Source organism: Asparagus officinalis, chromosome 10 (genome assembly GCF_001876935.1).
Source record: "Asparagus officinalis chromosome 10, Aspof.V1, whole genome shotgun sequence".
Taxonomy (NCBI): Eukaryota; Viridiplantae; Streptophyta; class Magnoliopsida; order Asparagales; family Asparagaceae; genus Asparagus; species Asparagus officinalis.
In genome coordinates, this window is record NC_033803.1 from 73,165,076 (window position 1) to 73,191,303 (window position 26,228).

The window sequence follows — 26,228 nt, forward strand, 5'->3', positions numbered from 1 at the left end:
ATATAGGTTAATTTTAGTATAGTTAATTAAATGGTGTATGATAATATCCTAAGATTATTTTAATAGGTATTCGGGTCTTAAGTTAATTAAATGGTGTATGATAATATCCTAAGATTATTTTAATAGGTATTCGGGTCTTAAGTTATACGGTAATTTTGATGGTTATTTGTATATGATTATTTTAATAGGTATTCGGGTCTTAAGTTATACGGTAATTTTGATGGTTATTTGTATATATTATGTGGGAATCTCAAGTGATTTCACTCTCTATCTCCGGAAATCGTCGTCGTCCTCCGAAAAGAGGGGATTTTAATTGATTCAAACCTTCACATCGACTTCAACCTGTACCAAGCCGTTGTCCTCTGAAAATCACCTTCTGCATCAACTGAGAAACACCATCACATGGAGTCCCTGCAATCTATCTCTTTCAACTGCCTCCTCCACGATTTCTCACTCTCTATTTCTCCCTCTCTCTCGCGTTAAAATTCTGAAAATAAAAGGGGCGAATCGACACATTGATTCTTTTTTCGCAATTTTTTTGAACCGTAGCGTTATCCAGAATGGTTGGGCGTAAAGCGTCTGTAGGTGGCTTTTCAAGTCTGCCGTCAAATCCCAGGGCTCAACCCTGGACTGGCGGTGGAAACTACCAAGCTGGAGTATGGTAGGGGCAGAGGGAATTTCCGGTGGAGCGGGCTGTCCTATTTTGGGTGAATTAGGATTTATAGAGGGTTAATCCCCGCCTTTAAACACTGTCACGTCAGAAAATCCGTGCCACATCAGTAGCTAAAAAATAGTTTAAGTCATCACGTGCCACGCACGTGACGAGCTCTCAACGGAAAACTATCACCGACGAGAAAAATGACCTTGTTGGTAAGTTGAATCAATTAAAATGTCTTAAAACAGGTTTGCCTAATTAAAATACCTTCTTGGTAAATGAGGTGGAATTAAAATACCAATATGGGTATTTAGCCCAATTAATGGACATAAACATTTGTTTACGAGGGAGAGAAAGTGTGAGCGGAATAAAAAACGATTTGTTCAAACAATACGTTCATTAAAGTCCAACATCAGAGTTAACTAATAAGTGAGTATGGTTCCTCCTCTTATTTGGAGCAATTTCTCTCTTTACTCTTCCTCTCTTTGACCGTTAGGAAGACCCAACACAACAGATTTCTTCAATAAATCTATTCCTCTATACAAATAGGAGAACCCGAGATTCACTATTCATGCTACAACAAATACTACAGTAACATTTACTGTAACAGCAACGCTGTAGCAAACATAAAATGAGGGCGAGTTTTTTTCGAAAATTACTGTAGCGCACTGGATACTGTAGCAGAAGAGGGGTGCTGTAGCAATTCAAAAATAACCGTAACAATTAAACCCGTAATTACTATAGCAAAGAAAAAAAAAAAGAAAAAAAAAAGGATGTCGTGGTTTGCACGATGTTCACACTAGTTATAGGAATCGAAGAAACTACCGCCCTCGACTTGAGGCCAGGTATTCCTGCAGCTTTCATCACCCGCGTCACCATGTTTACTTATCCGTCTTCTCTAGTAAATCTGATCTAATCTTCTGTTAAATATTTTATCCCGTCAAGCGCCTTGTTCGGCCCGCTTAATAGTGACGGTAATTAATAAATGACGATGATAGGGATGGGGCTGAGAGTCGTATTATTATTACTGTTGATCGTATTGAAAATGTGGCTGTCGATCTGGGGCCATGTGATGTGGGACGTTTCCCAATTGGCTAATAAATCTTGATTAGGGAGGAGACTTGTCTCTTTTCTACTGGGCTTTCCTCTTTTTTTTTTGGTTGGGGTCTTCCTGTTCTCTGACATCTGGCGTGTATTTTCCGTCGAAGCCGTTCCGTCTTGGGCCGACGCGATCGCCTGCAGATCGAGCAGCTTCGGCTTTCGATTCCTCCTCGGCTGCCCTCGCACCAGGTGTCCGTCTTTAGCCGACTCGTTTCGCATTTGTTTTCTTAGGCTAGCTTGATGTTTTTAAATTAAAATAAAATACAGGTCGGGACCCTGGACCTCGAATTGCTCTTCATTTCGTAGATTAATTAACAGAAGCTACGCATATATAGAATCCTCTTAATTATAAAGCTGCATGTGGTTTCAGGCGTCGCTTCCGGTTCCTATTTACTTTGTAAATAAAAATAAAATAAAAAAGGGTTCCTTTGAAGAATTCTGAAGCGCTTGGGTTGACTTTAAAATTGATGATGATTAATCAACTTGCTTCGATTTTTATTTATATATATCATGAGGTGTTTAATAAATTATAATAATGGTGGGTTTCTGTTTTCTAGCGTAGAGACCCCGCTCTCCTTTTGACGACTATGGGGAGTCGGTCGAAGACAATAGTTTGGTTTAGGAGGGACTTACGGATTGAGGACAACCCTGCCTTAGCTTCAGCCTGCAGGGGCGGCTGCGTCCTTCCCGTATTCATATGGAGCGCTGAGGAGGAAGGGCAGTTCTATCCTGGCCGATGTTCTCGCTGGTGGCTTAAGCAGTCGCTCGCCCACCTCGACAGGTCCTTGAGATCTCTTGGGGCCCCTTTTGTGTTCATTAAGGCAGAGACCACAATTGCTGCCTTGTTGCAGTGTATCAACGCGGTCGGGGCTACTAGATTGGTATTCAACCATTTGTATGGTATGTTATATTCATTTTCCGTGTGGTGATGCTTATATCCATTTTGATTTGGCGGTGTCTCTCTGTCAGTACTTGGTTTTGGGTAACATGGCCCAATCGTGTGTTCGGCGTTTTAGAATGGATTAGATCCTATTTATGAACAGTATGTGACCGAACAAGCTTCATCGATAATGTGTTGCATTCTTCGATATGGTACTACTAGACAGGAATGCGTGACTGATCAATAGTTAACCTCGGTCCTCAGACCATGTCTAGAAATGAAGAGAATCTTGGCCTCATTTTGTCTGTGATGTCGTATTGTAGTGCCAAATGCAGATATGGTTCTTCTCTTTTGCTATTGTATTCAAACACTACTATCATAGATGAATTTCACAGTTTGCATCAACTGTAGTTTACTCCTTTAATGACATGCTTAACTCATCATGTTCTGTTGACGACGTCCAAGAATCCAGAGCTAATGGAGAAAAAGGAATCATCGAGCATGCTTTAAAATTTGCGATGAAGACGTATACTTTTGTACTTGGCTCGTACTTACTTGGTTCCTAATTGATCCACATGTTAAATAGTTACTCCTACTTCGGAAACAATTTATAGCTGGCTACAAACATAGTTGATTCCTCGTATCATGTAAAAGACTAAATTTTTTTTGTCTTGCAAACTATTATTATCAGATCCTGTTTCGCTTGTCCGAGATCATAAAGTCAAAAGTCAGCTTGCAGATCTAGGAGTTACGGTGCAAAGTTTTAATGGAGATCTCTTGTATGAGCCATGGGAAGTTCATGATGAGGGCGGGCTTCCATTTACAACCTTTGACTCATACTGGGCCAAGTGCACGAGCTTGCCAATGGAACCGGCACTAGTTCTTCCTCCCTGGAAGTTAGTGCCACCAGAAGGTACCGTGTCCAGTAAATAAGATGATTAGTATAGAAATTTCATGAGATTACTTCGTTAGGTAACCTGAAATTGTTGAATACGTGCTTCAAGAATGCGAACATAGATAGAGTTCTTTGTTGGCTCACAGACAAATAAAGGTACAGTTCTGTAGAAGTTGTGTTTACCGCATGGTTGACCTTTACGTTTTTTTTGCTATATTAGGTGCTGAAAAGGTCATTAGTTGTTCCCTCGAGGAGCTTTGTCTAGAAAGTGATGCTGAGAAGTTAAGTAATGCGCTGCTAAGCAGGGCGTGGTCACCAGGTTGGAGTAATGCGGACAAGTTGCTGAATGAGTTCCTCAACAATCATCTCCTTGACTATTCAAAATATCGAATGAAGGTGGATGGTTCCACAACATCATTATTGTCACCGTACCTCCATTTTGGTGAAATTAGTGTAAGGAAAATCTATGGAAGTGTACGAATGAAGCAGATACAATGGGCAAAAGAAGAAAACTCCGAAGCAGAAGACAGTGTCAAGCTCTTTCTCCGTGCCATTGGTTTTCGTGAATATTCACGTTACCTTTGTTTCAATTTTCCATTTACGCATCATAGATCTTTGCTCGGGAACTTGACCTATTATCCGTGGCGTGCTGACGAGGGGGATTTCAAATCTTGGAGGCAGGGTAGGACGGGATATCCTTTGGTTGATGCAGGCATGAGGGAACTTTGGGCAACAGGGTGGATGCATAACCGAATCAGAGTTGTTGCTGCAAGTTTTTTCGTCAAGTTTCTGCTACTTCCGTGGACATGGGGGCTGAAATACTTTTGGGACACGTTGCTGGATGCTGACTTGGAAAACGACATTCTTGGTTGGCAATACATATCAGGTAGCTTGCCTGATGGTCACGAGCTCCATCGTATCGACAACCCAGAGGTAAACGATCTATAATTCTGTTTGCAAATAATTTTGTGCGTGTGTAGAATAACATCTTTTTACATTGTGTGCTATTATTTTCAAAAATCCATTGTACTTGATAAATGTGTGTACTATTTGTTGATTTGGAGAACTCTAAGCCACAAGCGTAGTGACACCTGAACCACAGGCATAGTCATCGTCTTTGTTATCATTATTTTGCACGCTTTTTGTTTTGAGAAGCTAGTGAATATGACACTTCATTGAAGCCAAACCTGCAATATTTGCTGTTGATACGTGATAAGCATCTGATATACTCGATGTTTTCTGTAATCACACAGTCAAAAAAATAAAAAAATAGTAAATCCTTTCTAGAGAAAATACAATAGTAAAAGGCCTAACTCGACACGTCTAAGATTTTGCTTCTACTGTTTATGACTGCCAATGTAGATTTGCCATATCTTGTTACATTCTGGAAATTGAATTGTTGTTTATTATGAGATTGAGGAAGAACCAAGGATGATGTAAAACATGGAAGATACAAGCGGAGAAAAAGAGACAAACACGTGTCACGATTTCTGTAAGGACGAGTTTGAATATGGGTATAAATTTCAGTGAACCATTGAATCTACCCAAATAGTTTAATTTTGACGATCCGCAGAAAATTATAGTTTATATCTTTGCCGTTGCATTAGTTTTCCCCCTTTTTTCTTTTGCTTTGAGTTGAGGTTCTAGCGGTAAGCCATATCTTAGGCTTTCAGGAACTGCAGTTTCAATGAATACAATCTGCTTCAGACCAATCAGTTCTTCTTAACAAGGGTTCAGATAGTAGTACGATCTTAAGCTGGATCACGTAGTATAGATTTCTTATGCCTTCCCCTTCGATGATTCATCTAGTTTGTTGGAAAAGTGAATTGGGTGAAGAAAAAAAGGTAGAGAAGGAAGAGACTAATGTATTAGGTTTCATTGTACATACCTACCTTCTTTATTTTGTGCATCAATTCTGCTAGTTCGCATATGATCCGGGACCATCAGAAGTTTGCTACCAAGTCAGAATAAGGGCTTGCAATTTCTTTGAAGTTCCCACGAGTATTTCACTATCTTGCATGTTTTGCTGTGAAATATCAAAAGGGATAGCTTATGCTTATTAACTTTTAAAATGCCTAAAGTCTTAAGCATGTTTTTTGTTAGATATATTTATGGTCATGTACTACTATTTTCATAATTATTCACCGTCTAGCTTGCTTTTGTGCAATCAAGGTTCAAGGTTACAAATTTGATCCTGGAGGAGATTATGTGAGAACTTGGCTTCCTGAACTTGCAAGAATGCCCACCGAGTGGATACACCATCCATGGGATGCTCCAAATTCCATACTCAAAGCTTCTGGTGTAGAGTTGGGAGTAAACTATCCCAAGCCTCTCATCGAGATAGATGAAGCAAGGGAACGCCTTGATGACGCTGTGTCCATGATGTGGGAATTGGATAGAGCTTCACGAGCATCCAAACTCAATGGATCAACTGAGGTCGTTGCTGACAATTTGCTCAACATAAATGTTATGGATATTCCAAAAATAGTAGTAAAGAAGGAAAAATTGCTGGATACTTCATCCCTTGACCAAAGGGTTCCTTCTGTTCAAAATCTAAAGTCCGGTGTGTGCGAAAAAGGATCAAACAAGTTAGATGGCAAAAAACCAAAAGGAGTTATTGAGACGAATGATGTGAAAAATAATGTTAAGGCCACGAAGGTAGATGAAAATGACTCGCTCTCTACTGCAGAATCTTCATCGACTAGAAAGAGGAGCTTGAGTGAGAGCCAAATGTGTGTCGTCCCCGCTTCTTGTTCTGCACCATCATATGGGAAACCCCAGTATGAGTATGATTCTTTCAAGCCATACGATTCTATCAAATCTACGCATCCATGGCAACAATCAGATGCATTTGGAGTGAAGGAGGTAAAAATATAAGCTTATGACTTTATACTCTTATCGTTATATGTACATACATCTATAAACTCGATCGAACTCATTTTCACCGTTTATGTTAATATATTCTTTTTACCAGTTTTTCATTGGCAATTTTTCGTGCCTTTTGGTTTATGCCATTTAATGTTTCCGACGTCACAGACAGAGCGCCTTTTTATCACCTTTTTCTTAACCGAAAACATGAGAGCTACTTTCTTATTTATCTGTTGATTATTCATTTTCTTTTTTTTTTAGAGAGAGGTTATTCGTTTCCTTGGTGTATAATTAGTTCAATATGTTGTTATCATTTAATCTTCCAGCGTCTTTGTAGCCAGTATATGCAACTTAAATTTCCTGATAAAAGTGATTACTTTCTAATGAGATCATGTAGTTAGAAACCCGAATGGCATCAAGTATGTATGTTAATTCCCTACTTATGAATAATTCATGTATTTTTAGTTTTATGTAATATATTGTTATTTTTTGTGTAGGTAGAGGGGAATGAAGCTGAGAGTGCCATGCAAGAAAGCCGCCTGAATCAAAAGCATTCAAATTGTGATTCCTCAGTAAATATGGGTTGTGGTATTTCTAAATATACAAGCTCGTACCTGGATGAAATCAGTTTTGAATTGTAAGAAATCGATATGCTGTCTCTGTTGTATCTGTGCTCGACATTACTTTCTCTCTCAGTGTCATGCGCATACAATAAGTGGTCCCTGTGTTATTAATCCTGTAACCGAACGCTTGTATACCTAATAAAAGCTTATTAGGGAGTTGGAAGCAGCAGCACTAAGTGTGTGTTATTTATTATTCACTGTTGTTTATTATTCACTGTTATGCATCATACTCTATATTTTGACAGCTCTTCGGATCTTCTCCCGTCCTAGTTTGGTTTTTGATTCCAGGTGTGATTGGGGTCCTTTCATTAATTAAATCGAATTTGCACGGATTCCCCCCTCCCTCCCTTTCCAATCAACACTCTGTTTGGATGGGAATGGGGACAGTGGAAGGTAATAATGTGGGTTGTTTTTGTAGCAAATAAATATTATAAGTTATTTAAATTTAGCAAGTTAGCAAACGTAAAAAATTCCATCTGAATGTTCTCATATGACATTGACATATTAATTTTATAACTTTCTAACCATTAATATTTATTAAATTTAGGGAAAAATGTGTCCAGGCCCCAAAAGTGGGAACTTCGTGTGACTAGCCCCCCTGTACTTTGCCCCATGTGGAATAGCCCCAAAAAATGGGCTTTAATGTTTTAAGCCCCCTCCACGTCAGCTTTATACTAAAAGCAGATGGTATTTTACAAAAAAACCGAAACTGCCCTTCTCTTTCTTCCCCAGACGAGTCCTGGAAGTCACTTCTCATTAATGCGATATGATGGTGAAAATGGAGGGAAATTTCCCCCTTTTTTTACTCCATCTAACTAGTTAGTTCTCCATTACTCCTCCTCCTCAGACCAAAATTCTCTCCATAACTCTCTCCATCATGAGCAATAACTAGTTAGTTCTCCATTACTCCTCCTCCTCAGATCAAAATGGCTGAAAAGGACATCATCTGCATTGTCTTTTCGCAGTATAAAGCGGTATTCTTGAAGATTAATTCTTCAACCACCATCTTGGATCTCAAGTTTGATGCGGCAGAGAGGTTAGATCTTCCATACGAGTCATTAATTTTGGCATACGAAGATCAAACAGTTGGAAGCTTAAAATTTCTCATTGAGAACGATGGTGATCTGACGTCTATGGTGGAGCATTGCCACAATCTTGGACTGAAAGAGGTTCACGTGCAAGCTTTTAAAGAAGGAGATGATTCTTCGAATAAACAGGAAAACGAGCAAGTCCGACAAGACATGTAGGTTAACTGTAAAATCAATTAACTTAAGTTCTAATCGTCTTCTTGTTAGTTCTATACTAGGTTTAACTGGACTTCAGTTCTAATGTTTTATTTGTCATTAAGCAGTTCTTTGTTATGCTCCATACTAGAGTTCTAATGTTTTATTTGTCAGTTCTAATCGCTATTTTGTTAGTTCTACTAGAGTTATTGCTGGTTCCACTATAGTTCCCATATTGTTAGTCCTAATTGTTATAAATTAGATATAACGTGGTATAAATTAGACAATGTAGGTATAAAATAGAACTAACAAGCCATCAGTTAGAACTGACACTAACACACTACAGATTAGAACTAACACTGTGCATATTATTAGAACTAACACGCTACCGAATAGAACTAACACTGTAGGGGATTAGAACTAACACTCTACAGAATAGAACTAACACTGTGCAGATTAGAACTAACACTCTACAGAATAGAACTAACACTGTGCAGATTAGAACTAACACTCTACAGAATAGAACTAACACTGTGCAGATTAGAACTAACACTCTACAGAATAGAACTAACACTGTGCAGATTAGAACTAACACTCTACAGAATAGAACTAACACTGTGCAGATTAGAACTAACACTCTACAGAATAGAACTAACACTGTGCAGATTAGAACTAACACTCTACAGAATAGAACTAACACTGTGCAGATTAGAACTAACACTCTACAGAATAGAACTAACACTGTGCAGATTAGAACTAACACTCTACAGAATAGAACTAACACTGTGCAGATTAGAACTAACACTCTACAGAATAGAACTAACACTGTGCAGATTAGAACTAACACTCTACAGAACGGAACTAACACTGTGCAGAATAGAACTAACACTCTACAGAATAGAACTAACACTGTGCAGATTAGAACTAACACTCTACAGAACGGAACTAACACTGTGCAGAATAGAACTAACACTCTACAGAATAAAACTAACACTGTGCAGATTAGAACTAACACTCTACAGAATAGAACTAACACTGTGCAGATTAGAACTAACACTCTACAGAATAGAACTAACACTGTGCAGATTAGAACTAACACTCTACAGAATAGAACTAACACTGTGCAGATTAGAACTAACACTCTACAGAACGGAACTAACACTGTGCAGAATAGAACTAACACTCTACAGAATAGAACTAACACTGTGCAGATTAGAACTAACACTCTACAGAATAGAACTAACACTGTGCAGATTAGAACTAACACTCTACAGAATAGAACTAACACTGTGCAGATTAGAACTAACACTCTACAGAATAGAACTAACACTGTGCAGATTAGAACTAACACTCTACAGAACGGAACTAACACTGTGCAGAATAGAACTAACACTCTACAGAATAGAACTAACACTGTGCAGATTAGAACTAACACTCTACAGAATAGAACTAACACTGTGCAGATTAGAACTAACACTCTACAGAATAGAACTAACACTGTGCAGATTAGAACTAACACTCTACAGAATAGAACTAACACTGTGCAGATTAGAACTAACACTCTACAGAATAGAACTAACACTGTGCAGATTAGAACTAACACTCTACAGAATAGAACTAACACTGTGCAGATTAGAACTAACACTCTACAGAATAGAACTAACACTGTGCAGATTAGAACTAACACTCTACAGAATAGAACTAACACTGTGCAGATTAGAACTAACACTCTACAGAATAGAACTAACACTGTGCAGATTAGAACTAACACTCTACAGAATAGAACTAACACTGTGCAGATTAGAACTAACACTCTACAGAATAGAACTAACACTGTGCAGATTAGAACTAACACTCTACAGAATAGAACTAACACTGTGCAGATTAGAACTAACACTCTACAGAATAGAACTAACACTGTGCAGATTAGAACTAACACTCTACAGAATAGAACTAACACTGTGCAGATTAGAACTAACACTCTACAGAATAGAACTAACACTGTGCAGATTAGAACTAACACTCTACAGAATAGAACTAACACTGTGCAGATTAGAACTAACACTCTACAGAATAGAACTAACACTGTGCAGATTAGAACTAACACTCTACAGAATAGAACTAACACTGTGCAGATTAGAACTAACACTCTACAGAATAGAACTAACACTGTGCAGATTAGAACTAACACTCTACAGAATAGAACTAACACTGTGCAGATTAGAACTAACACTCTACAGAATAGAACTAACACTGTGCAGATTAGAACTAACACTCTACAGAATAGAACTAACACTGTGCAGATTAGAACTAACACTCTACAGAATAGAACTAACACTGTGCAGATTAGAACTAACACTCTACAGAATAGAACTAACACTGTGCAGATTAGAACTAACACTCTACAGAATAGAACTAACACTGTGCAGATTAGAACTAACACTCTACAGAATAGAACTAACACTGTGCAGATTAGAACTAACACTCTACAGAATAGAACTAACACTGTGCAGATTAGAACTAACACTCTACAGAATAGAACTAACACTGTGCAGATTAGAACTAACACTCTACAGAATAGAACTAACACTGTGCAGATTAGAACTAACACTCTACAGAATAGAACTAACACTGTGCAGATTAGAACTAACACTCTACAGAATAGAACTAACACTGTGCAGATTAGAACTAACACTCTACAGAATAGAACTAACACTGTGCAGATTAGAACTAACACTCTACAGAATAGAACTAACACTGTGCAGATTAGAACTAACACTCTACAGAATAGAACTAACACTGTGCAGATTAGAACTAACACTCTACAGAATAGAACTAACACTGTGCAGATTAGAACTAACACTCTACAGAATAGAACTAACACTGTGCAGATTAGAACTAACACTCTACAGAATAGAACTAACACTGTGCAGATTAGAACTAACACTCTACAGAATAGAACTAACACTGTGCAGATTAGAACTAACACTCTACAGAATAGAACTAACACTGTGCAGATTAGAACTAACACTCTACAGAATAGAACTAACACTGTGCAGATTAGAACTAACACTCTACAGAATAGAACTAACACTGTGCAGATTAGAACTAACACTCTACAGAATAGAACTAACACTGTGCAGATTAGAACTAACACTCTACAGAATAGAACTAACACTGTGCAGATTAGAACTAACACTCTACAGAATAGAACTAACACTGTGCAGATTAGAACTAACACTCTACAGAATAGAACTAACACTGTGCAGATTAGAACTAACACTCTACAGAATAGAACTAACACTGTGCAGATTAGAACTAACACTCTACAGAATAGAACTAACACTGTGCAGATTAGAACTAACACTCTACAGAATAGAACTAACACTGTGCAGATTAGAACTAACACTCTACAGAATAGAACTAACACTGTGCAGATTAGAACTAACACTCTACAGAATAGAACTAACACTGTGCAGATTAGAACTAACACTCTACAGAATAGAACTAACACTGTGCAGATTAGAACTAACACTCTACAGAATAGAACTAACACTGTGCAGATTAGAACTAACACTCTACAGAATAGAACTAACACTGTGCAGATTAGAACTAACACTCTACAGAATAGAACTAACACTGTGCAGATTAGAACTAACACTCTACAGAATAGAACTAACACTGTGCAGATTAGAACTAACACTCTACAGAATAGAACTAACACTGTGCAGATTAGAACTAACACTCTACAGAATAGAACTAACACTGTGCAGATTAGAACTAACACTCTACAGAATAGAACTAACACTGTGCAGATTAGAACTAACACTCTACAGAATAGAACTAACACTGTGCAGATTAGAACTAACACTCTACAGAATAGAACTAACACTGTGCAGATTAGAACTAACACTCTACAGAATAGAACTAACACTGTGCAGATTAGAACTAACACTCTACAGAATAGAACTAACACTGTGCAGATTAGAACTAACACTCTACAGAATAGAACTAACACTGTGCAGATTAGAACTAACACTCTACAGAATAGAACTAACACTGTGCAGATTAGAACTAACACTCTACAGAATAGAACTAACACTGTGCAGATTAGAACTAACACTCTACAGAATAGAACTAACACTGTGCAGATTAGAACTAACACTCTACAGAATAGAACTAACACTGTGCAGATTAGAACTAACACTCTACAGAATAGAACTAACACTGTGCAGATTAGAACTAACACTCTACAGAATAGAACTAACACTGTGCAGATTAGAACTAACACTCTACAGAATAGAACTAACACTGTGCAGATTAGAACTAACACTCTACAGAATAGAACTAACACTGTGCAGATTAGAACTAACACTCTACAGAATAGAACTAACACTGTGCAGATTAGAACTAACACTCTACAGAATAGAACTAACACTGTGCAGATTAGAACTAACACTCTACAGAATAGAACTAACACTGTGCAGATTAGAACTAACACTCTACAGAATAGAACTAACACTGTGCAGATTAGAACTAACACTCTACAGAATAGAACTAACACTGTGCAGATTAGAACTAACACTCTACAGAATAGAACTAACACTGTGCAGATTAGAACTAACACTCTACAGAATAGAACTAACACTGTGCAGATTAGAACTAACACTCTACAGAATAGAACTAACACTGTGCAGATTAGAACTAACACTCTACAGAATAGAACTAACACTGTGCAGATTAGAACTAACACTCTACAGAATAGAACTAACACTGTGCAGATTAGAACTAACACTCTACAGAATAGAACTAACACTGTGCAGATTAGAACTAACACTCTACAGAATAGAACTAACACTGTGCAGATTAGAACTAACACTCTACAGAATAGAACTAACACTGTGCAGATTAGAACTAACACTCTACAGAATAGAACTAACACTGTGCAGATTAGAACTAACACTCTACAGAATAGAACTAACACTGTGCAGATTAGAACTAACACTCTACAGAATAGAACTAACACTGTGCAGATTAGAACTAACACTCTACAGAATAGAACTAACACTGTGCAGATTAGAACTAACACTCTACAGAATAGAACTAACACTGTGCAGATTAGAACTAACACTCTACAGAATAGAACTAACACTGTGCAGATTAGAACTAACACTCTACAGAATAGAACTAACACTGTGCAGATTAGAACTAACACTCTACAGAATAGAACTAACACTGTGCAGATTAGAACTAACACTCTACAGAATAGAACTAACACTGTGCAGATTAGAACTAACACTCTACAGAATAGAACTAACACTGTGCAGATTAGAACTAACACTCTACAGAATAGAACTAACACTGTGCAGATTAGAACTAACACTCTACAGAATAGAACTAACACTGTGCAGATTAGAACTAACACTCTACAGAATAGAACTAACACTGTGCAGATTAGAACTAACACTCTACAGAATAGAACTAACACTGTGCAGATTAGAACTAACACTCTACAGAATAGAACTAACACTGTGCAGATTAGAACTAACACTCTACAGAATAGAACTAACACTGTGCAGATTAGAACTAACACTCTACAGAATAGAACTAACACTGTGCAGATTAGAACTAACACTCTACAGAATAGAACTAACACTGTGCAGATTAGAACTAACACTCTACAGAATAGAACTAACACTGTGCAGATTAGAACTAACACTCTACAGAATAGAACTAACACTGTGCAGATTAGAACTAACACTCTACAGAATAGAACTAACACTGTGCAGATTAGAACTAACACTCTACAGAATAGAACTAACACTGTGCAGATTAGAACTAACACTCTACAGAATAGAACTAACACTGTGCAGATTAGAACTAACACTCTACAGAATAGAACTAACACTGTGCAGATTAGAACTAACACTCTACAGAATAGAACTAACACTGTGCAGATTAGAACTAACACTCTACAGAATAGAACTAACACTGTGCAGATTAGAACTAACACTCTACAGAATAGAACTAACACTGTGCAGATTAGAACTAACACTCTACAGAATAGAACTAACACTGTGCAGATTAGAACTAACACTCTACAGAATAGAACTAACACTGTGCAGATTAGAACTAACACTCTACAGAATAGAACTAACACTGTGCAGATTAGAACTAACACTCTACAGAATAGAACTAACACTGTGCAGATTAGAACTAACACTCTACAGAATAGAACTAACACTGTGCAGATTAGAACTAACACTCTACAGAATAGAACTAACACTGTGCAGATTAGAACTAACACTCTACAGAATAGAACTAACACTGTGCAGATTAGAACTAACACTCTACAGAATAGAACTAACACTGTGCAGATTAGAACTAACACTCTACAGAATAGAACTAACACTGTGCAGATTAGAACTAACACTCTACAGAATAGAACTAACACTGTGCAGATTAGAACTAACACTCTACAGAATAGAACTAACACTGTGCAGATTAGAACTAACACTCTACAGAATAGAACTAACACTGTGCAGATTAGAACTAACACTCTACAGAATAGAACTAACACTGTGCAGATTAGAACTAACACTCTACAGAATAGAACTAACACTGTGCAGATTAGAACTAACACTCTACAGAATAGAACTAACACTGTGCAGATTAGAACTAACACTCTACAGAATAGAACTAACACTGTGCAGATTAGAACTAACACTCTACAGAATAGAACTAACACTGTGCAGATTAGAACTAACACTCTACAGAATAGAACTAACACTGTGCAGATTAGAACTAACACTCTACAGAATAGAACTAACACTGTGCAGATTAGAACTAACACTCTACAGAATAGAACTAACACTGTGCAGATTAGAACTAACACTCTACAGAATAGAACTAACACTGTGCAGATTAGAACTAACACTCTACAGAATAGAACTAACACTGTGCAGATTAGAACTAACACTCTACAGAATAGAACTAACACTGTGCAGATTAGAACTAACACTCTACAGAATAGAACTAACACTGTGCAGATTAGAACTAACACTCTACAGAATAGAACTAACACTGTGCAGATTAGAACTAACACTCTACAGAATAGAACTAACACTGTGCAGATTAGAACTAACACTCTACAGAATAGAACTAACACTGTGCAGATTAGAACTAACACTCTACAGAATAGAACTAACACTGTGCAGATTAGAACTAACACTCTACAGAATAGAACTAACACTGTGCAGATTAGAACTAACACTCTACAGAATAGAACTAACACTGTGCAGATTAGAACTAACACTCTACAGAATAGAACTAACACTGTGCAGATTAGAACTAACACTCTACAGAATAGAACTAACACTGTGCAGATTAGAACTAACACTCTACAGAATAGAACTAACACTGTGCAGATTAGAACTAACACTCTACAGAATAGAACTAACACTGTGCAGATTAGAACTAACACTCTACAGAATAGAACTAACACTGTGCAGATTAGAACTAACACTCTACAGAATAGAACTAACACTGTGCAGATTAGAACTAACACTCTACAGAATAGAACTAACACTGTGCAGATTAGAACTAACACTCTACAGAATAGAACTAACACTGTGCAGATTAGAACTAACACTCTACAGAATAGAACTAACACTGTGCAGATTAGAACTAACACTCTACAGAATAGAACTAACACTGTGCAGATTAGAACTAACACTCTACAGAATAGAACTAACACTGTGCAGATTAGAACTAACACTCTACAGAATAGAACTAACACTGTGCAGATTAGAACTAACACTCTACAGAATAGAACTAACACTGTGCAGATTAGAACTAACACTCTACAGAATAGAACTAACACTGTGCAGATTAGAACTAACACTCTACAGAATAGAACTAACACTGTGCAGATTAGAACTAACACTCTACAGAATAGAACTAACACTGTGCAGATTAGAACTAACACTCTACAGAATAGAACTAACACTGTGCAGATTAGAACTAACACTCTACAGAATAGAACTAACACTGTGCAGATTAGAACTAACACTCTACAGAATAGAACTAACACTGTGCAGATTAGAACTAACACTCTACAGAATAGAACTAACACTGTGCAGATTAGAACTAACACTCTACAGAATAGAACTAACACTGTGCAGATTAGAACTAACACTCTACAGAATAGAACTAACACTGTGCAGATTAGAACTAACACTCTACAGAATAGAACTAACACTGTGCAGATTAGAACTAACACTCTACAGAATAGAACTAACACTGTGCAGATTAGAACTAACACTCTACAGAATAGAACTAACACTGTGCAGATTAGAACTAACACTCTACAGAATAGAACTAACACTGTGCAGATTAGAACTAACACTCTACAGAATAGAACTAACACTGTGCAGATTAGAACTAACACTCTACAGAATAGAACTAACACTGTGCAGATTAGAACTAACACTCTACAGAATAGAACTAACACTGTGCAGATTAGAACTAACACTCTACAGAATAGAACTAACACTGTGCAGATTAGAACTAACACTCTACAGAATAGAACTAACACTGTGCAGATTAGAACTAACACTCTACAGAATAGAACTAACACTGTGCAGATTAGAACTAACACTCTACAGAATAGAACTAACACTGTGCAGATTAGAACTAACACTCTACAGAATAGAACTAACACTGTGCAGATTAGAACTAACACTCTACAGAATAGAACTAACACTGTGCAGATTAGAACTAACACTCTACAGAATAGAACTAACACTGTGCAGATTAGAACTAACACTCTACAGAATAGAACTAACACTGTGCAGATTAGAACTAACACTCTACAGAATAGAACTAACACTGTGCAGATTAGAACTAACACTCTACAGAATAGAACTAACACTGTGCAGATTAGAACTAACACTCTACAGAATAGAACTAACACTGTGCAGATTAGAACTAACACTCTACAGAATAGAACTAACACTGTGCAGATTAGAACTAACACTCTACAGAATAGAACTAACACTGTGCAGATTAGAACTAACACTCTACAGAATAGAACTAACACTGTGCAGATTAGAACTAACACTCTACAGAATAGAACTAACACTGTGCAGATTAGAACTAACACTCTACAGAATAGAACTAACACTGTGCAGATTAGAACTAACACTCTACAGAATAGAACTAACACTGTGCAGATTAGAACTAACACTCTACAGAATAGAACTAACACTGTGCAGATTAGAACTAACACTCTACAGAATAGAACTAACACTGTGCAGATTAGAACTAACACTCTACAGAATAGAACTAACACTGTGCAGATTAGAACTAACACTCTACAGAATAGAACTAACACTGTGCAGATTAGAACTAACACTCTACAGAATAGAACTAACACTGTGCAGATTAGAACTAACACTCTACAGAATAGAACTAACACTGTGCAGATTAGAACTAACACTCTACAGAATAGAACTAACACTGTGCAGATTAGAACTAACACTCTACAGAATAGAACTAACACTGTGCAGATTAGAACTAACACTCTACAGAATAGAACTAACACTGTGCAGATTAGAACTAACACTCTACAGAATAGAACTAACACTGTGCAGATTAGAACTAACACTCTACAGAATAGAACTAACACTGTGCAGATTAGAACTAACACTCTACAGAATAGAACTAACACTGTGCAGATTAGAACTAACACTCTACAGAATAGAACTAACACTGTGCAGATTAGAACTAACACTCTACAGAATAGAACTAACACTGTGCAGATTAGAACTAACACTCTACAGAATAGAACTAACACTGTGCAGATTAGAACTAACACTCTACAGAATAGAACTAACACTGTGCAGATTAGAACTAACACTCTACAGAATAGAACTAACACTGTGCAGATTAGAACTAACACTCTACAGAATAGAACTAACACTGTGCAGATTAGAACTAACACTCTACAGAATAGAACTAACACTGTGCAGATTAGAACTAACACTCTACAGAATAGAACTAACACTGTGCAGATTAGAACTAACACTCTACAGAATAGAACTAACACTGTGCAGATTAGAACTAACACTCTACAGAATAGAACTAACACTGTGCAGATTAGAACTAACACTCTACAGAATAGAACTAACACTGTGCAGATTAGAACTAACACTCTACAGAATAGAACTAACACTGTGCAGATTAGAACTAACACTCTACAGAATAGAACTAACACTGTGCAGATTAGAACTAACACTCTACAGAATAGAACTAACACTGTGCAGATTAGAACTAACACTCTACAGAATAGAACTAACACTGTGCAGATTAGAACTAACACTCTACAGAATAGAACTAACACTGTGCAGATTAGAACTAACACTCTACAGAATAGAACTAACACTGTGCAGATTAGAACTAACACTCTACAGAATAGAACTAACACTGTGCAGATTAGAACTAACACTCTACAGAATAGAACTAACACTGTGCAGATTAGAACTAACACTCTACAGAATAGAACTAACACTGTGCAGATTAGAACTAACACTCTACAGAATAGAACTAACACTGTGCAGATTAGAACTAACACTCTACAGAATAGAACTAACACTGTGCAGATTAGAACTAACACTCTACAGAATAGAACTAACACTGTGCAGATTAGAACTAACACTCTACAGAATAGAACTAACACTGTGCAGATTAGAACTAACACTCTACAGAATAGAACTAACACTGTGCAGATTAGAACTAACACTCTACAGAATAGAACTAACACTGTGCAGATTAGAACTAACACTCTACAGAATAGAACTAACACTGTGCAGATTAGAACTAACACTCTACAGAATAGAACTAACACTGTGCAGATTAGAACTAACACTCTACAGAATAGAACTAACACTGTGCAGATTAGAACTAACACTCTACAGAATAGAACTAACACTGTGCAGATTAGAACTAACACTCTACAGAATAGAACTAACACTGTGCAGATTAGAACTAACACTCTACAGAATAGAACTAACACTGTGCAGATTAGAACTAACACTCTACAGAATAGAACTAACACTGTGCAGATTAGAACTAACACTCTACAGAATAGAACTAACACTGTGCAGATTAGAACTAACACTCTACAGAATAGAACTAACACTGTGCAGATTAGAACTAACACTCTACAGAATAGAACTAACACTGTGCAGATTAGAACTAACACTCTACAGAATAGAACTAACACTGTGCAGATTAGAACTAACACTCTACAGAATAGAACTAACACTGTGCAGATTAGAACTAACACTCTACAGAATAGAACTAACACTGTGCAGATTAGAACTAACACTCTACAGAATAGAACTAACACTGTGCAGATTAGAACTAACACTCTACAGAATAGAACTAACACTGTGCAGATTAGAACTAACACTCTACAGAATAGAACTAACACTGTGCAGATTAGAACTAACACTCTACAGAATAGAACTAACACTGTGCAGATTAGAACTAACACTCTACAGAATAGAACTAACACTGTGCAGATTAGAACTAACACTCTACAGAATAGAACTAACACTGTGCAGATTAGAACTAACACTCTACAGAATAGAACTAACACTGTGCAGATTAGAACTAACACTCTACAGAATAGAACTAACACTGTGCAGATTAGAACTAACACTCTACAGAATAGAACTAACACTGTGCAGATTAGAACTAACACTCTACAGAATAGAACTAACACTGTGCAGATTAGAACTAACACTCTACAGAATAGAACTAACACTGTGCAGATTAGAACTAACACTCTACAGAATAGAACTAACACTGTGCAGATTAGAACTAACACTCTACAGAATAGAACTAACACTGTGCAGATTAGAACTAACACTCTACAGAATAGAACTAACACTGTGCAGATTAGAACTAACACTCTACAGAATAGAACTAACACTGTGCAGATTAGAACTAACACTCTACAGAATAGAACTAACACTGTGCAGATTAGAACTAACACTCTACAGAATAGAACTAACACTGTGCAGATTAGAACTAACACTCTACAGAATAGAACTAACACTGTGCAGATTAGAACTAACACTCTACAGAATAGAACTAACACTGTGCAGATTAGAACTAACACTCTACAGAATAGAACTAACACTGTGCAGATTAGAACTAACACTCTACAGAATAGAACTAACACTGTGCAGATTAGAACTAACACTCTACAGAATAGAACTAACACTGTGCAGATTAGAACTAACACTCTACAGAATAGAACTAACACTGTGCAGATTAGAACTAACACTCTACAGAATAGAACTAACACTGTGCAGATTAGAACTAACACTCTACAGAATAGAACTAACACTGTGCAGATTAGAACTAACACTCTACAGAATAGAACTAACACTGTGCAGATTAGAACTAACACTCTACAGAATAGAACTAACACTGTGCAGATTAGAACTAACACTCTACAGAATAGAACTAACACTGTGCAGATTAGAACTAACACTCTACAGAATAGAACTAACACTGTGCAGATTAGAACTAACACTCTACAGAATAGAACTAACACTGTGCAGATTAGAACTAACACTCTACAGAATAGAACTAACACTGTGCAGATTAGAACTAACACTCTACAGAATAGAACTAACACTGTGCAGATTAGAACTAACACTCTACAGAATAGAACTAACACTGTGCAGATTAGAACTAACACTCTACAGAATAGAACTAACACTGTGCAGATTAGAACTAACACTCTACAGAATAGAACTAACACTGTGCAGATTAGAACTAACACTCTACAGAATAGAACTAACACTGTGCAGATTAGAACTAACACTCTACAGAATAGAACTAACACTGTGCAGATTAGAACTAACACTCTACAGAATAGAACTAACACTGTGCAGATTAGAACTAACACTCTACAGAATAGAACTAACACTGTGCAGATTAGAACTAACACTCTACAGAATAGAACTAACACTGTGCAGATTAGAACTAACACTCTACAGAATAGAACTAACACTGTGCAGATTAGAACTAACACTCTACAGAATAGAACTAACACTGTGCAGATTAGAACTAACACTCTACAGAATAGAACTAACACTGTGCAGATTAGAACTAACACTCTACAGAATAGAACTAACACTGTGCAGATTAGAACTAACACTCTACAGAATAGAACTAACACTGTGCAGATTAGAACTAACACTCTACAGAATAGAACTAACACTGTGCAGATTAGAACTAACACTCTACAGAATAGAACTAACACTGTGCAGATTAGAACTAACACTCTACAGAATAGAACTAACACTGTGCAGATTAGAACTAACACTCTACAGAATAGAACTAACACTGTGCAGATTAGAACTAACACTCTACAGAATAGAACTAACACTGTGCAGATTAGAACTAACACTCTACAGAATAGAACTAACACTGTGCAGATTAGAACTAACACTCTACAGAATAGAACTAACACTGTGCAGATTAGAACTAACACTCTACAGAATAGAACTAACACTGTGCAGATTAGAACTAACACTCTACAGAATAGAACTAACACTGTGCAGATTAGAACTAACACTCTACAGAATAGAACTAACACTGTGCAGATTAGAACTAACACTCTACAGAATAGAACTAACACTGTGCAGATTAGAACTAACACTCTACAGAATAGAACTAACACTGTGCAGATTAGAACTAACACTCTACAGAATAGAACTAACACTGTGCAGATTAGAACTAACACTCTACAGAATAGAACTAACACTGTGCAGATTAGAACTAACACTCTACAGAATAGAACTAACACTGTGCAGATTAGAACTAACACTCTACAGAATAGAACTAACACTGTGCAGATTAGAACTAACACTCTACAGAATAGAACTAACACTGTGCAGATTAGAACTAACACTCTACAGAATAGAACTAACACTGTGCAGATTAGAACTAACACTCTACAGAATAGAACTAACACTGTGCAGATTAGAACTAACACTCTACAGAATAGAACTAACACTGTGCAGATTAGAACTAACACTCTACAGAATAGAACTAACACTGTGCAGATTAGAACTAACACTCTACAGAATAGAACTAACACTGTGCAGATTAGAACTAACACTCTACAGAATAGAACTAACACTGTGCAGATTAGAACTAACACTCTACAGAATAGAACTAACACTGTGCAGATTAGAACTAACACTCTACAGAATAGAACTAACACTGTGCAGATTAGAACTAACACTCTACAGAATAGAACTAACACTGTGCAGATTAGAACTAACACTCTACAGAATAGAACTAACACTGTGCAGATTAGAACTAACACTCTACAGAATAGAACTAACACTGTGCAGATTAGAACTAACACTCTACAGAATAGAACTAACACTGTGCAGATTAGAACTAACACTCTACAGAATAGAACTAACACTGTGCAGATTAGAACTAACACTCTACAGAATAGAACTAACACTGTGCAGATTAGAACTAACACTCTACAGAATAGAACTAACACTGTGCAGATTAGAACTAACACTCTACAGAATAGAACTAACACTGTGCAGATTAGAACTAACACTCTACAGAATAGAACTAACACTGTGCAGATTAGAACTAACACTCTACAGAATAGAACTAACACTGTGCAGATTAGAACTAACACTCTACAGAATAGAACTAACACTGTGCAGATTAGAACTAACACTCTACAGAATAGAACTAACACTGTGCAGATTAGAACTAACACTCTACAGAATAGAACTAACACTGTGCAGATTAGAACTAACACTCTACAGAATAGAACTAACACTGTGCAGATTAGAACTAACACTCTACAGAATAGAACTAACACTGTGCAGATTAGAACTAACACTCTACAGAATAGAACTAACACTGTGCAGATTAGAACTAACACTCTACAGAATAGAACTAACACTGTGCAGATTAGAACTAACACTCTACAGAATAGAACTAACACTGTGCAGATTAGAACTAACACTCTACAGAACAGAAATAACTTGGTATAAATTAGAACTAACTTGGTATAAATTAGAACTAACTTGGTATAAATTAGAACTAACTTGGTATAAATTAGAACTAACTTGGTATAAAATGAGAACAAACTTGGTATAAAATAGAACTAACTTTGTATAAATTAGATCTAACATTGTATAAAATAGAACTAACTTGGTATAAATTAGAACTAACTTGGTATAAATTAGAACTAACTTGGTATAAATTAGAACTAACTTGGTATAAATTAGAACTAACTTGGTATAAATTAGAACTAACTTGGTATAAATTAGAACTAACTTGGTATAAATTAGAACTAATGTGGTTTAAATTAGAACTAACTTGTTATAAAATAGAACTAACTTGATATAAATTAGAACTAACTTGGTATAAATTAGAACTAACATGGTATAAAATAGAACTAACTTGGTATAAATTAGAACAAACTTGGTTAAAATTTTAGAACTAACTTGTTATAAAATAGAACTAACTTGGTATAAATGAGATATAACATGGTATAAATTAGGTTTATAACGTGGTTTAAATTAGAACTAACATAAATTAGATATAACGTGGTATAAATTAGATATAACGTGTAATAAAATAGAACTAACAAGCCATCACACGCTACAGACTTGAACTAACACTGTGCAGAATAGAACTAACACTGTGCAGATTAGAACTAACACTCTACAGAATAGAACTAACACTGTGCAGATTAGAACTAACACTCTACAGAATAGAACTAACACTGTGCAGATTAGAACTAACACTCTACAGAATAGAACTAACACTGTGCAGATTAGAACTAACACTCTACAGAATAGAACTAACACTGTGCAGATTAGAACTAACACTCTACAGAATAGAACTAACACTGTGCAGATTAGAACTAACACTCTACAGAATAGAACTAACACTGTGCAGATTAGAACTAACACTCTACAGAATAGAACTAACACTGTGCAGATTAGAACTAACACTCTACAGAATAGAACTAACACTGTGCAGATTAGAACTAACACTCTACAGAATAGAACTAACACTGTGCAGATTAGAACTAACACTCTACAGAATAGAACTAACACTGTGCAGATTAGAACTAACACTCTACAGAATAGAACTAACACAGTGTTAGTTCTATTCTGTAGAGTGTTAGTTCTATTCTGCAGCGTGTTAGTTCTAATCTGTCTGTAGCGTGTGAGTTCTAATCTGCAGATTAGAACTAACACTCTACAGAACGGAACTAACACTGTGCAGATTAGAACTAACACGCTACAGAATAGAACTAACATAGAATAAGTTAGAACTAACAATGCATAGGTACGAATTAGAATGAAACAAGATCAGTAAAATATGGAACTTACACACAATAGTGTCATGCAACCTGGGACATATGCGACCTTTTGCTTCTTCTTTCCCTCCAAAGCAACTCCAATGCCCCTGATAATTTCATTATAAAAGAACGGGGCCCATGCAACAGAATTGACCCTCTGAATGCTATCCAGGTATCTGAGTAAGGGTCTAGGGATACCTTCCCCTGCTATGGGACTCCATATCATAGAGCATTGGTACAAAATTTGTAGCAGAGCAAAATCCTCGATATCCCGCTTTTTGGTAGATTCAACAAGCCGTTCAAGTAGCCCTTCAAGATGTTTACGTTGGCTGGTTTCTGATTTTTTTAACTTCTTACCCTCTTCAGAAATGAAAAGCTTAGCGAAGTATTCCAGCCATATTCTGCTTCTTGAGTCCCTATTGTTCCTTATGTCCTCCCCATAAATTGGGAAATAAGTATGGTTGTGGACCCATTGCAAATCAAAACTAACATTTTTCATACCCCCACTTTTTGAATCAGGTATACAAAAGGTGTTATTATCTCTATCGAAAAAGCTCAGCAGCAGCTCAAGGGTGGGCCGATCAGCCGCAGGAGCCCCAAACAAAATGTAGTGCTGAAATATAGAACCGCAGTATGCATCCCTATGCCACTGACGGATCTTCGGGGCAAGGCGCTTCATAAATGCCCAATAAGCCCCGATATTGGCCGTTAACCTTAGTGTTTCTGCTGAGCCTGTTAGAGCAATTTTTTCCCTGCAAAAAATTTTCGAATTTGTAAGTTCAATAAGACATATGAAACAATATTAGACCTAGCACTAACGGGAACAAAATAGAGCTAACACGTAATATTATAGAACTAACATTGGACTCATATTAGAACTAACATTGGACTTAAACTAGATCTAACGTTGGTATAAATTTAGAACTAACATTGGACAAAGCCTAGAACTAACAATATTGGGTTAATCTGCATTGTCTCTTCGCAGTATAACATAAGCCTAGAACTAACAATATTGGGTTAATCTGCATTGTCTGTTCGCAGTATAACATAACACTTACTGTTTTTTTGAGGGGGGTTCGTTGGTACGACCAGCCATTGTCGTCCTCCTTTTCTGGTCTCGCCATTGTAATGCCTCCTTTTGCATTTCGATTAGGGTTTTCGTAGCTTCCGTAGCTTCCTCCGTGCTGCCACCCGCAGATGAAGCGCCTTTTCCTTCCAACTCGGCTCGGTGCCCGACCTCGTAGTCGTTACTGGATTTTTCCGTAGACGACGACATTTTTCCGGCGAAAACCCTAGAAACGTTGAAATTCGTACAGAAATTAGGAAGATGAAGAGTTCTTGATGACGGTGCTAGGTGGAAGAGAGAGAAAGAGAGGGAGAGTACTTGTAAAGGTGAGGGGCACATTAACCCAGCTCAGTCCCATCAGAGGGCAAGATAGTAACTTCCGCTGGGCTTTTTCTGAAAAGAGTCAATTCGGGGCCTCGTCGCAAATACTATGCGTATTTGGGGCTATTCCACATGGGGCAAAGTACAGGGGGGCTAGTCAC

General features: G+C 36.9%; 2 protein-coding genes across 4 annotated transcripts; one reads left to right on the forward strand and one right to left on the reverse strand.

The window, feature by feature from the left end:
- LOC109825232 (cryptochrome-1) lies at positions 1,791-7,236 on the forward strand. Of its 2 annotated transcripts, none has more exons than XM_020392023.1 (6): positions 1,791-1,945; positions 2,314-2,656; positions 3,328-3,549; positions 3,752-4,464; positions 5,704-6,396; positions 6,897-7,236. In XM_020392023.1, exons 2-6 carry the CDS (start codon positions 2,344-2,346, stop codon positions 7,038-7,040), a joined length of 2,085 nt encoding a protein of 694 aa, XP_020247612.1. In that variant the 5' UTR covers positions 1,791-1,945; positions 2,314-2,343; the 3' UTR covers positions 7,041-7,236. The 2 variants fall into 2 exon arrangements, with proteins under 2 accessions (XP_020247612.1, XP_020247614.1); XM_020392025.1 differs by having other exon boundaries at positions 2,319-2,656.
- On the reverse strand, positions 24,522-26,228 carry LOC109825686. Of its 2 annotated transcripts, XM_020392556.1 has the most exons (3): positions 26,065-26,228; positions 25,739-25,972; positions 24,522-25,432 (listed from the first exon to the last, which is right to left on the reverse strand). In XM_020392556.1, the coding sequence occupies exons 2-3, from the start codon at positions 25,954-25,956 to the stop codon at positions 24,691-24,693; spliced, it is 960 nt and encodes a 319-aa protein (XP_020248145.1). In that variant the 5' UTR covers positions 25,957-25,972; positions 26,065-26,228; the 3' UTR covers positions 24,522-24,690. The 2 variants fall into 2 exon arrangements, with proteins under 2 accessions (XP_020248145.1, XP_020248144.1); XM_020392555.1 differs by having other exon boundaries at positions 25,739-26,228.

What these genes read in the sequence shown, in the direction of transcription:
- LOC109825232 (XM_020392023.1), top strand. Translation starts at nt 2,344, where the DNA reads ATGGGGAGTCGGTCGAAGACAATAGTTTGGTTTAGGAGGGACTTACGG. An exon ending in GAAGTTAGTGCCACCAGAAG is followed by an intron (nt 3,550 to 3,751) that starts GTACCGTGTCCA and finishes TTGCTATATTAG; the next exon opens with GTGCTGAAAAGGTCATTAGT. An exon ending in ATCGTATCGACAACCCAGAG is followed by an intron (nt 4,465 to 5,703) that starts GTAAACGATCTA and finishes TGTGCAATCAAG; the next exon opens with GTTCAAGGTTACAAATTTGA.
- LOC109825686 (XM_020392555.1), bottom strand. Translation starts at nt 26,085, where the DNA reads ATGTGCCCCTCACCTTTACAAGTACTCTCCCTCTCTTTCTCTCTCTTC. An exon ending in GAACCCCCCTCAAAAAAACA is followed by an intron (nt 25,433 to 25,738) that starts GTAAGTGTTATG and finishes AATTTTTTGCAG; the next exon opens with GGAAAAAATTGCTCTAACAG.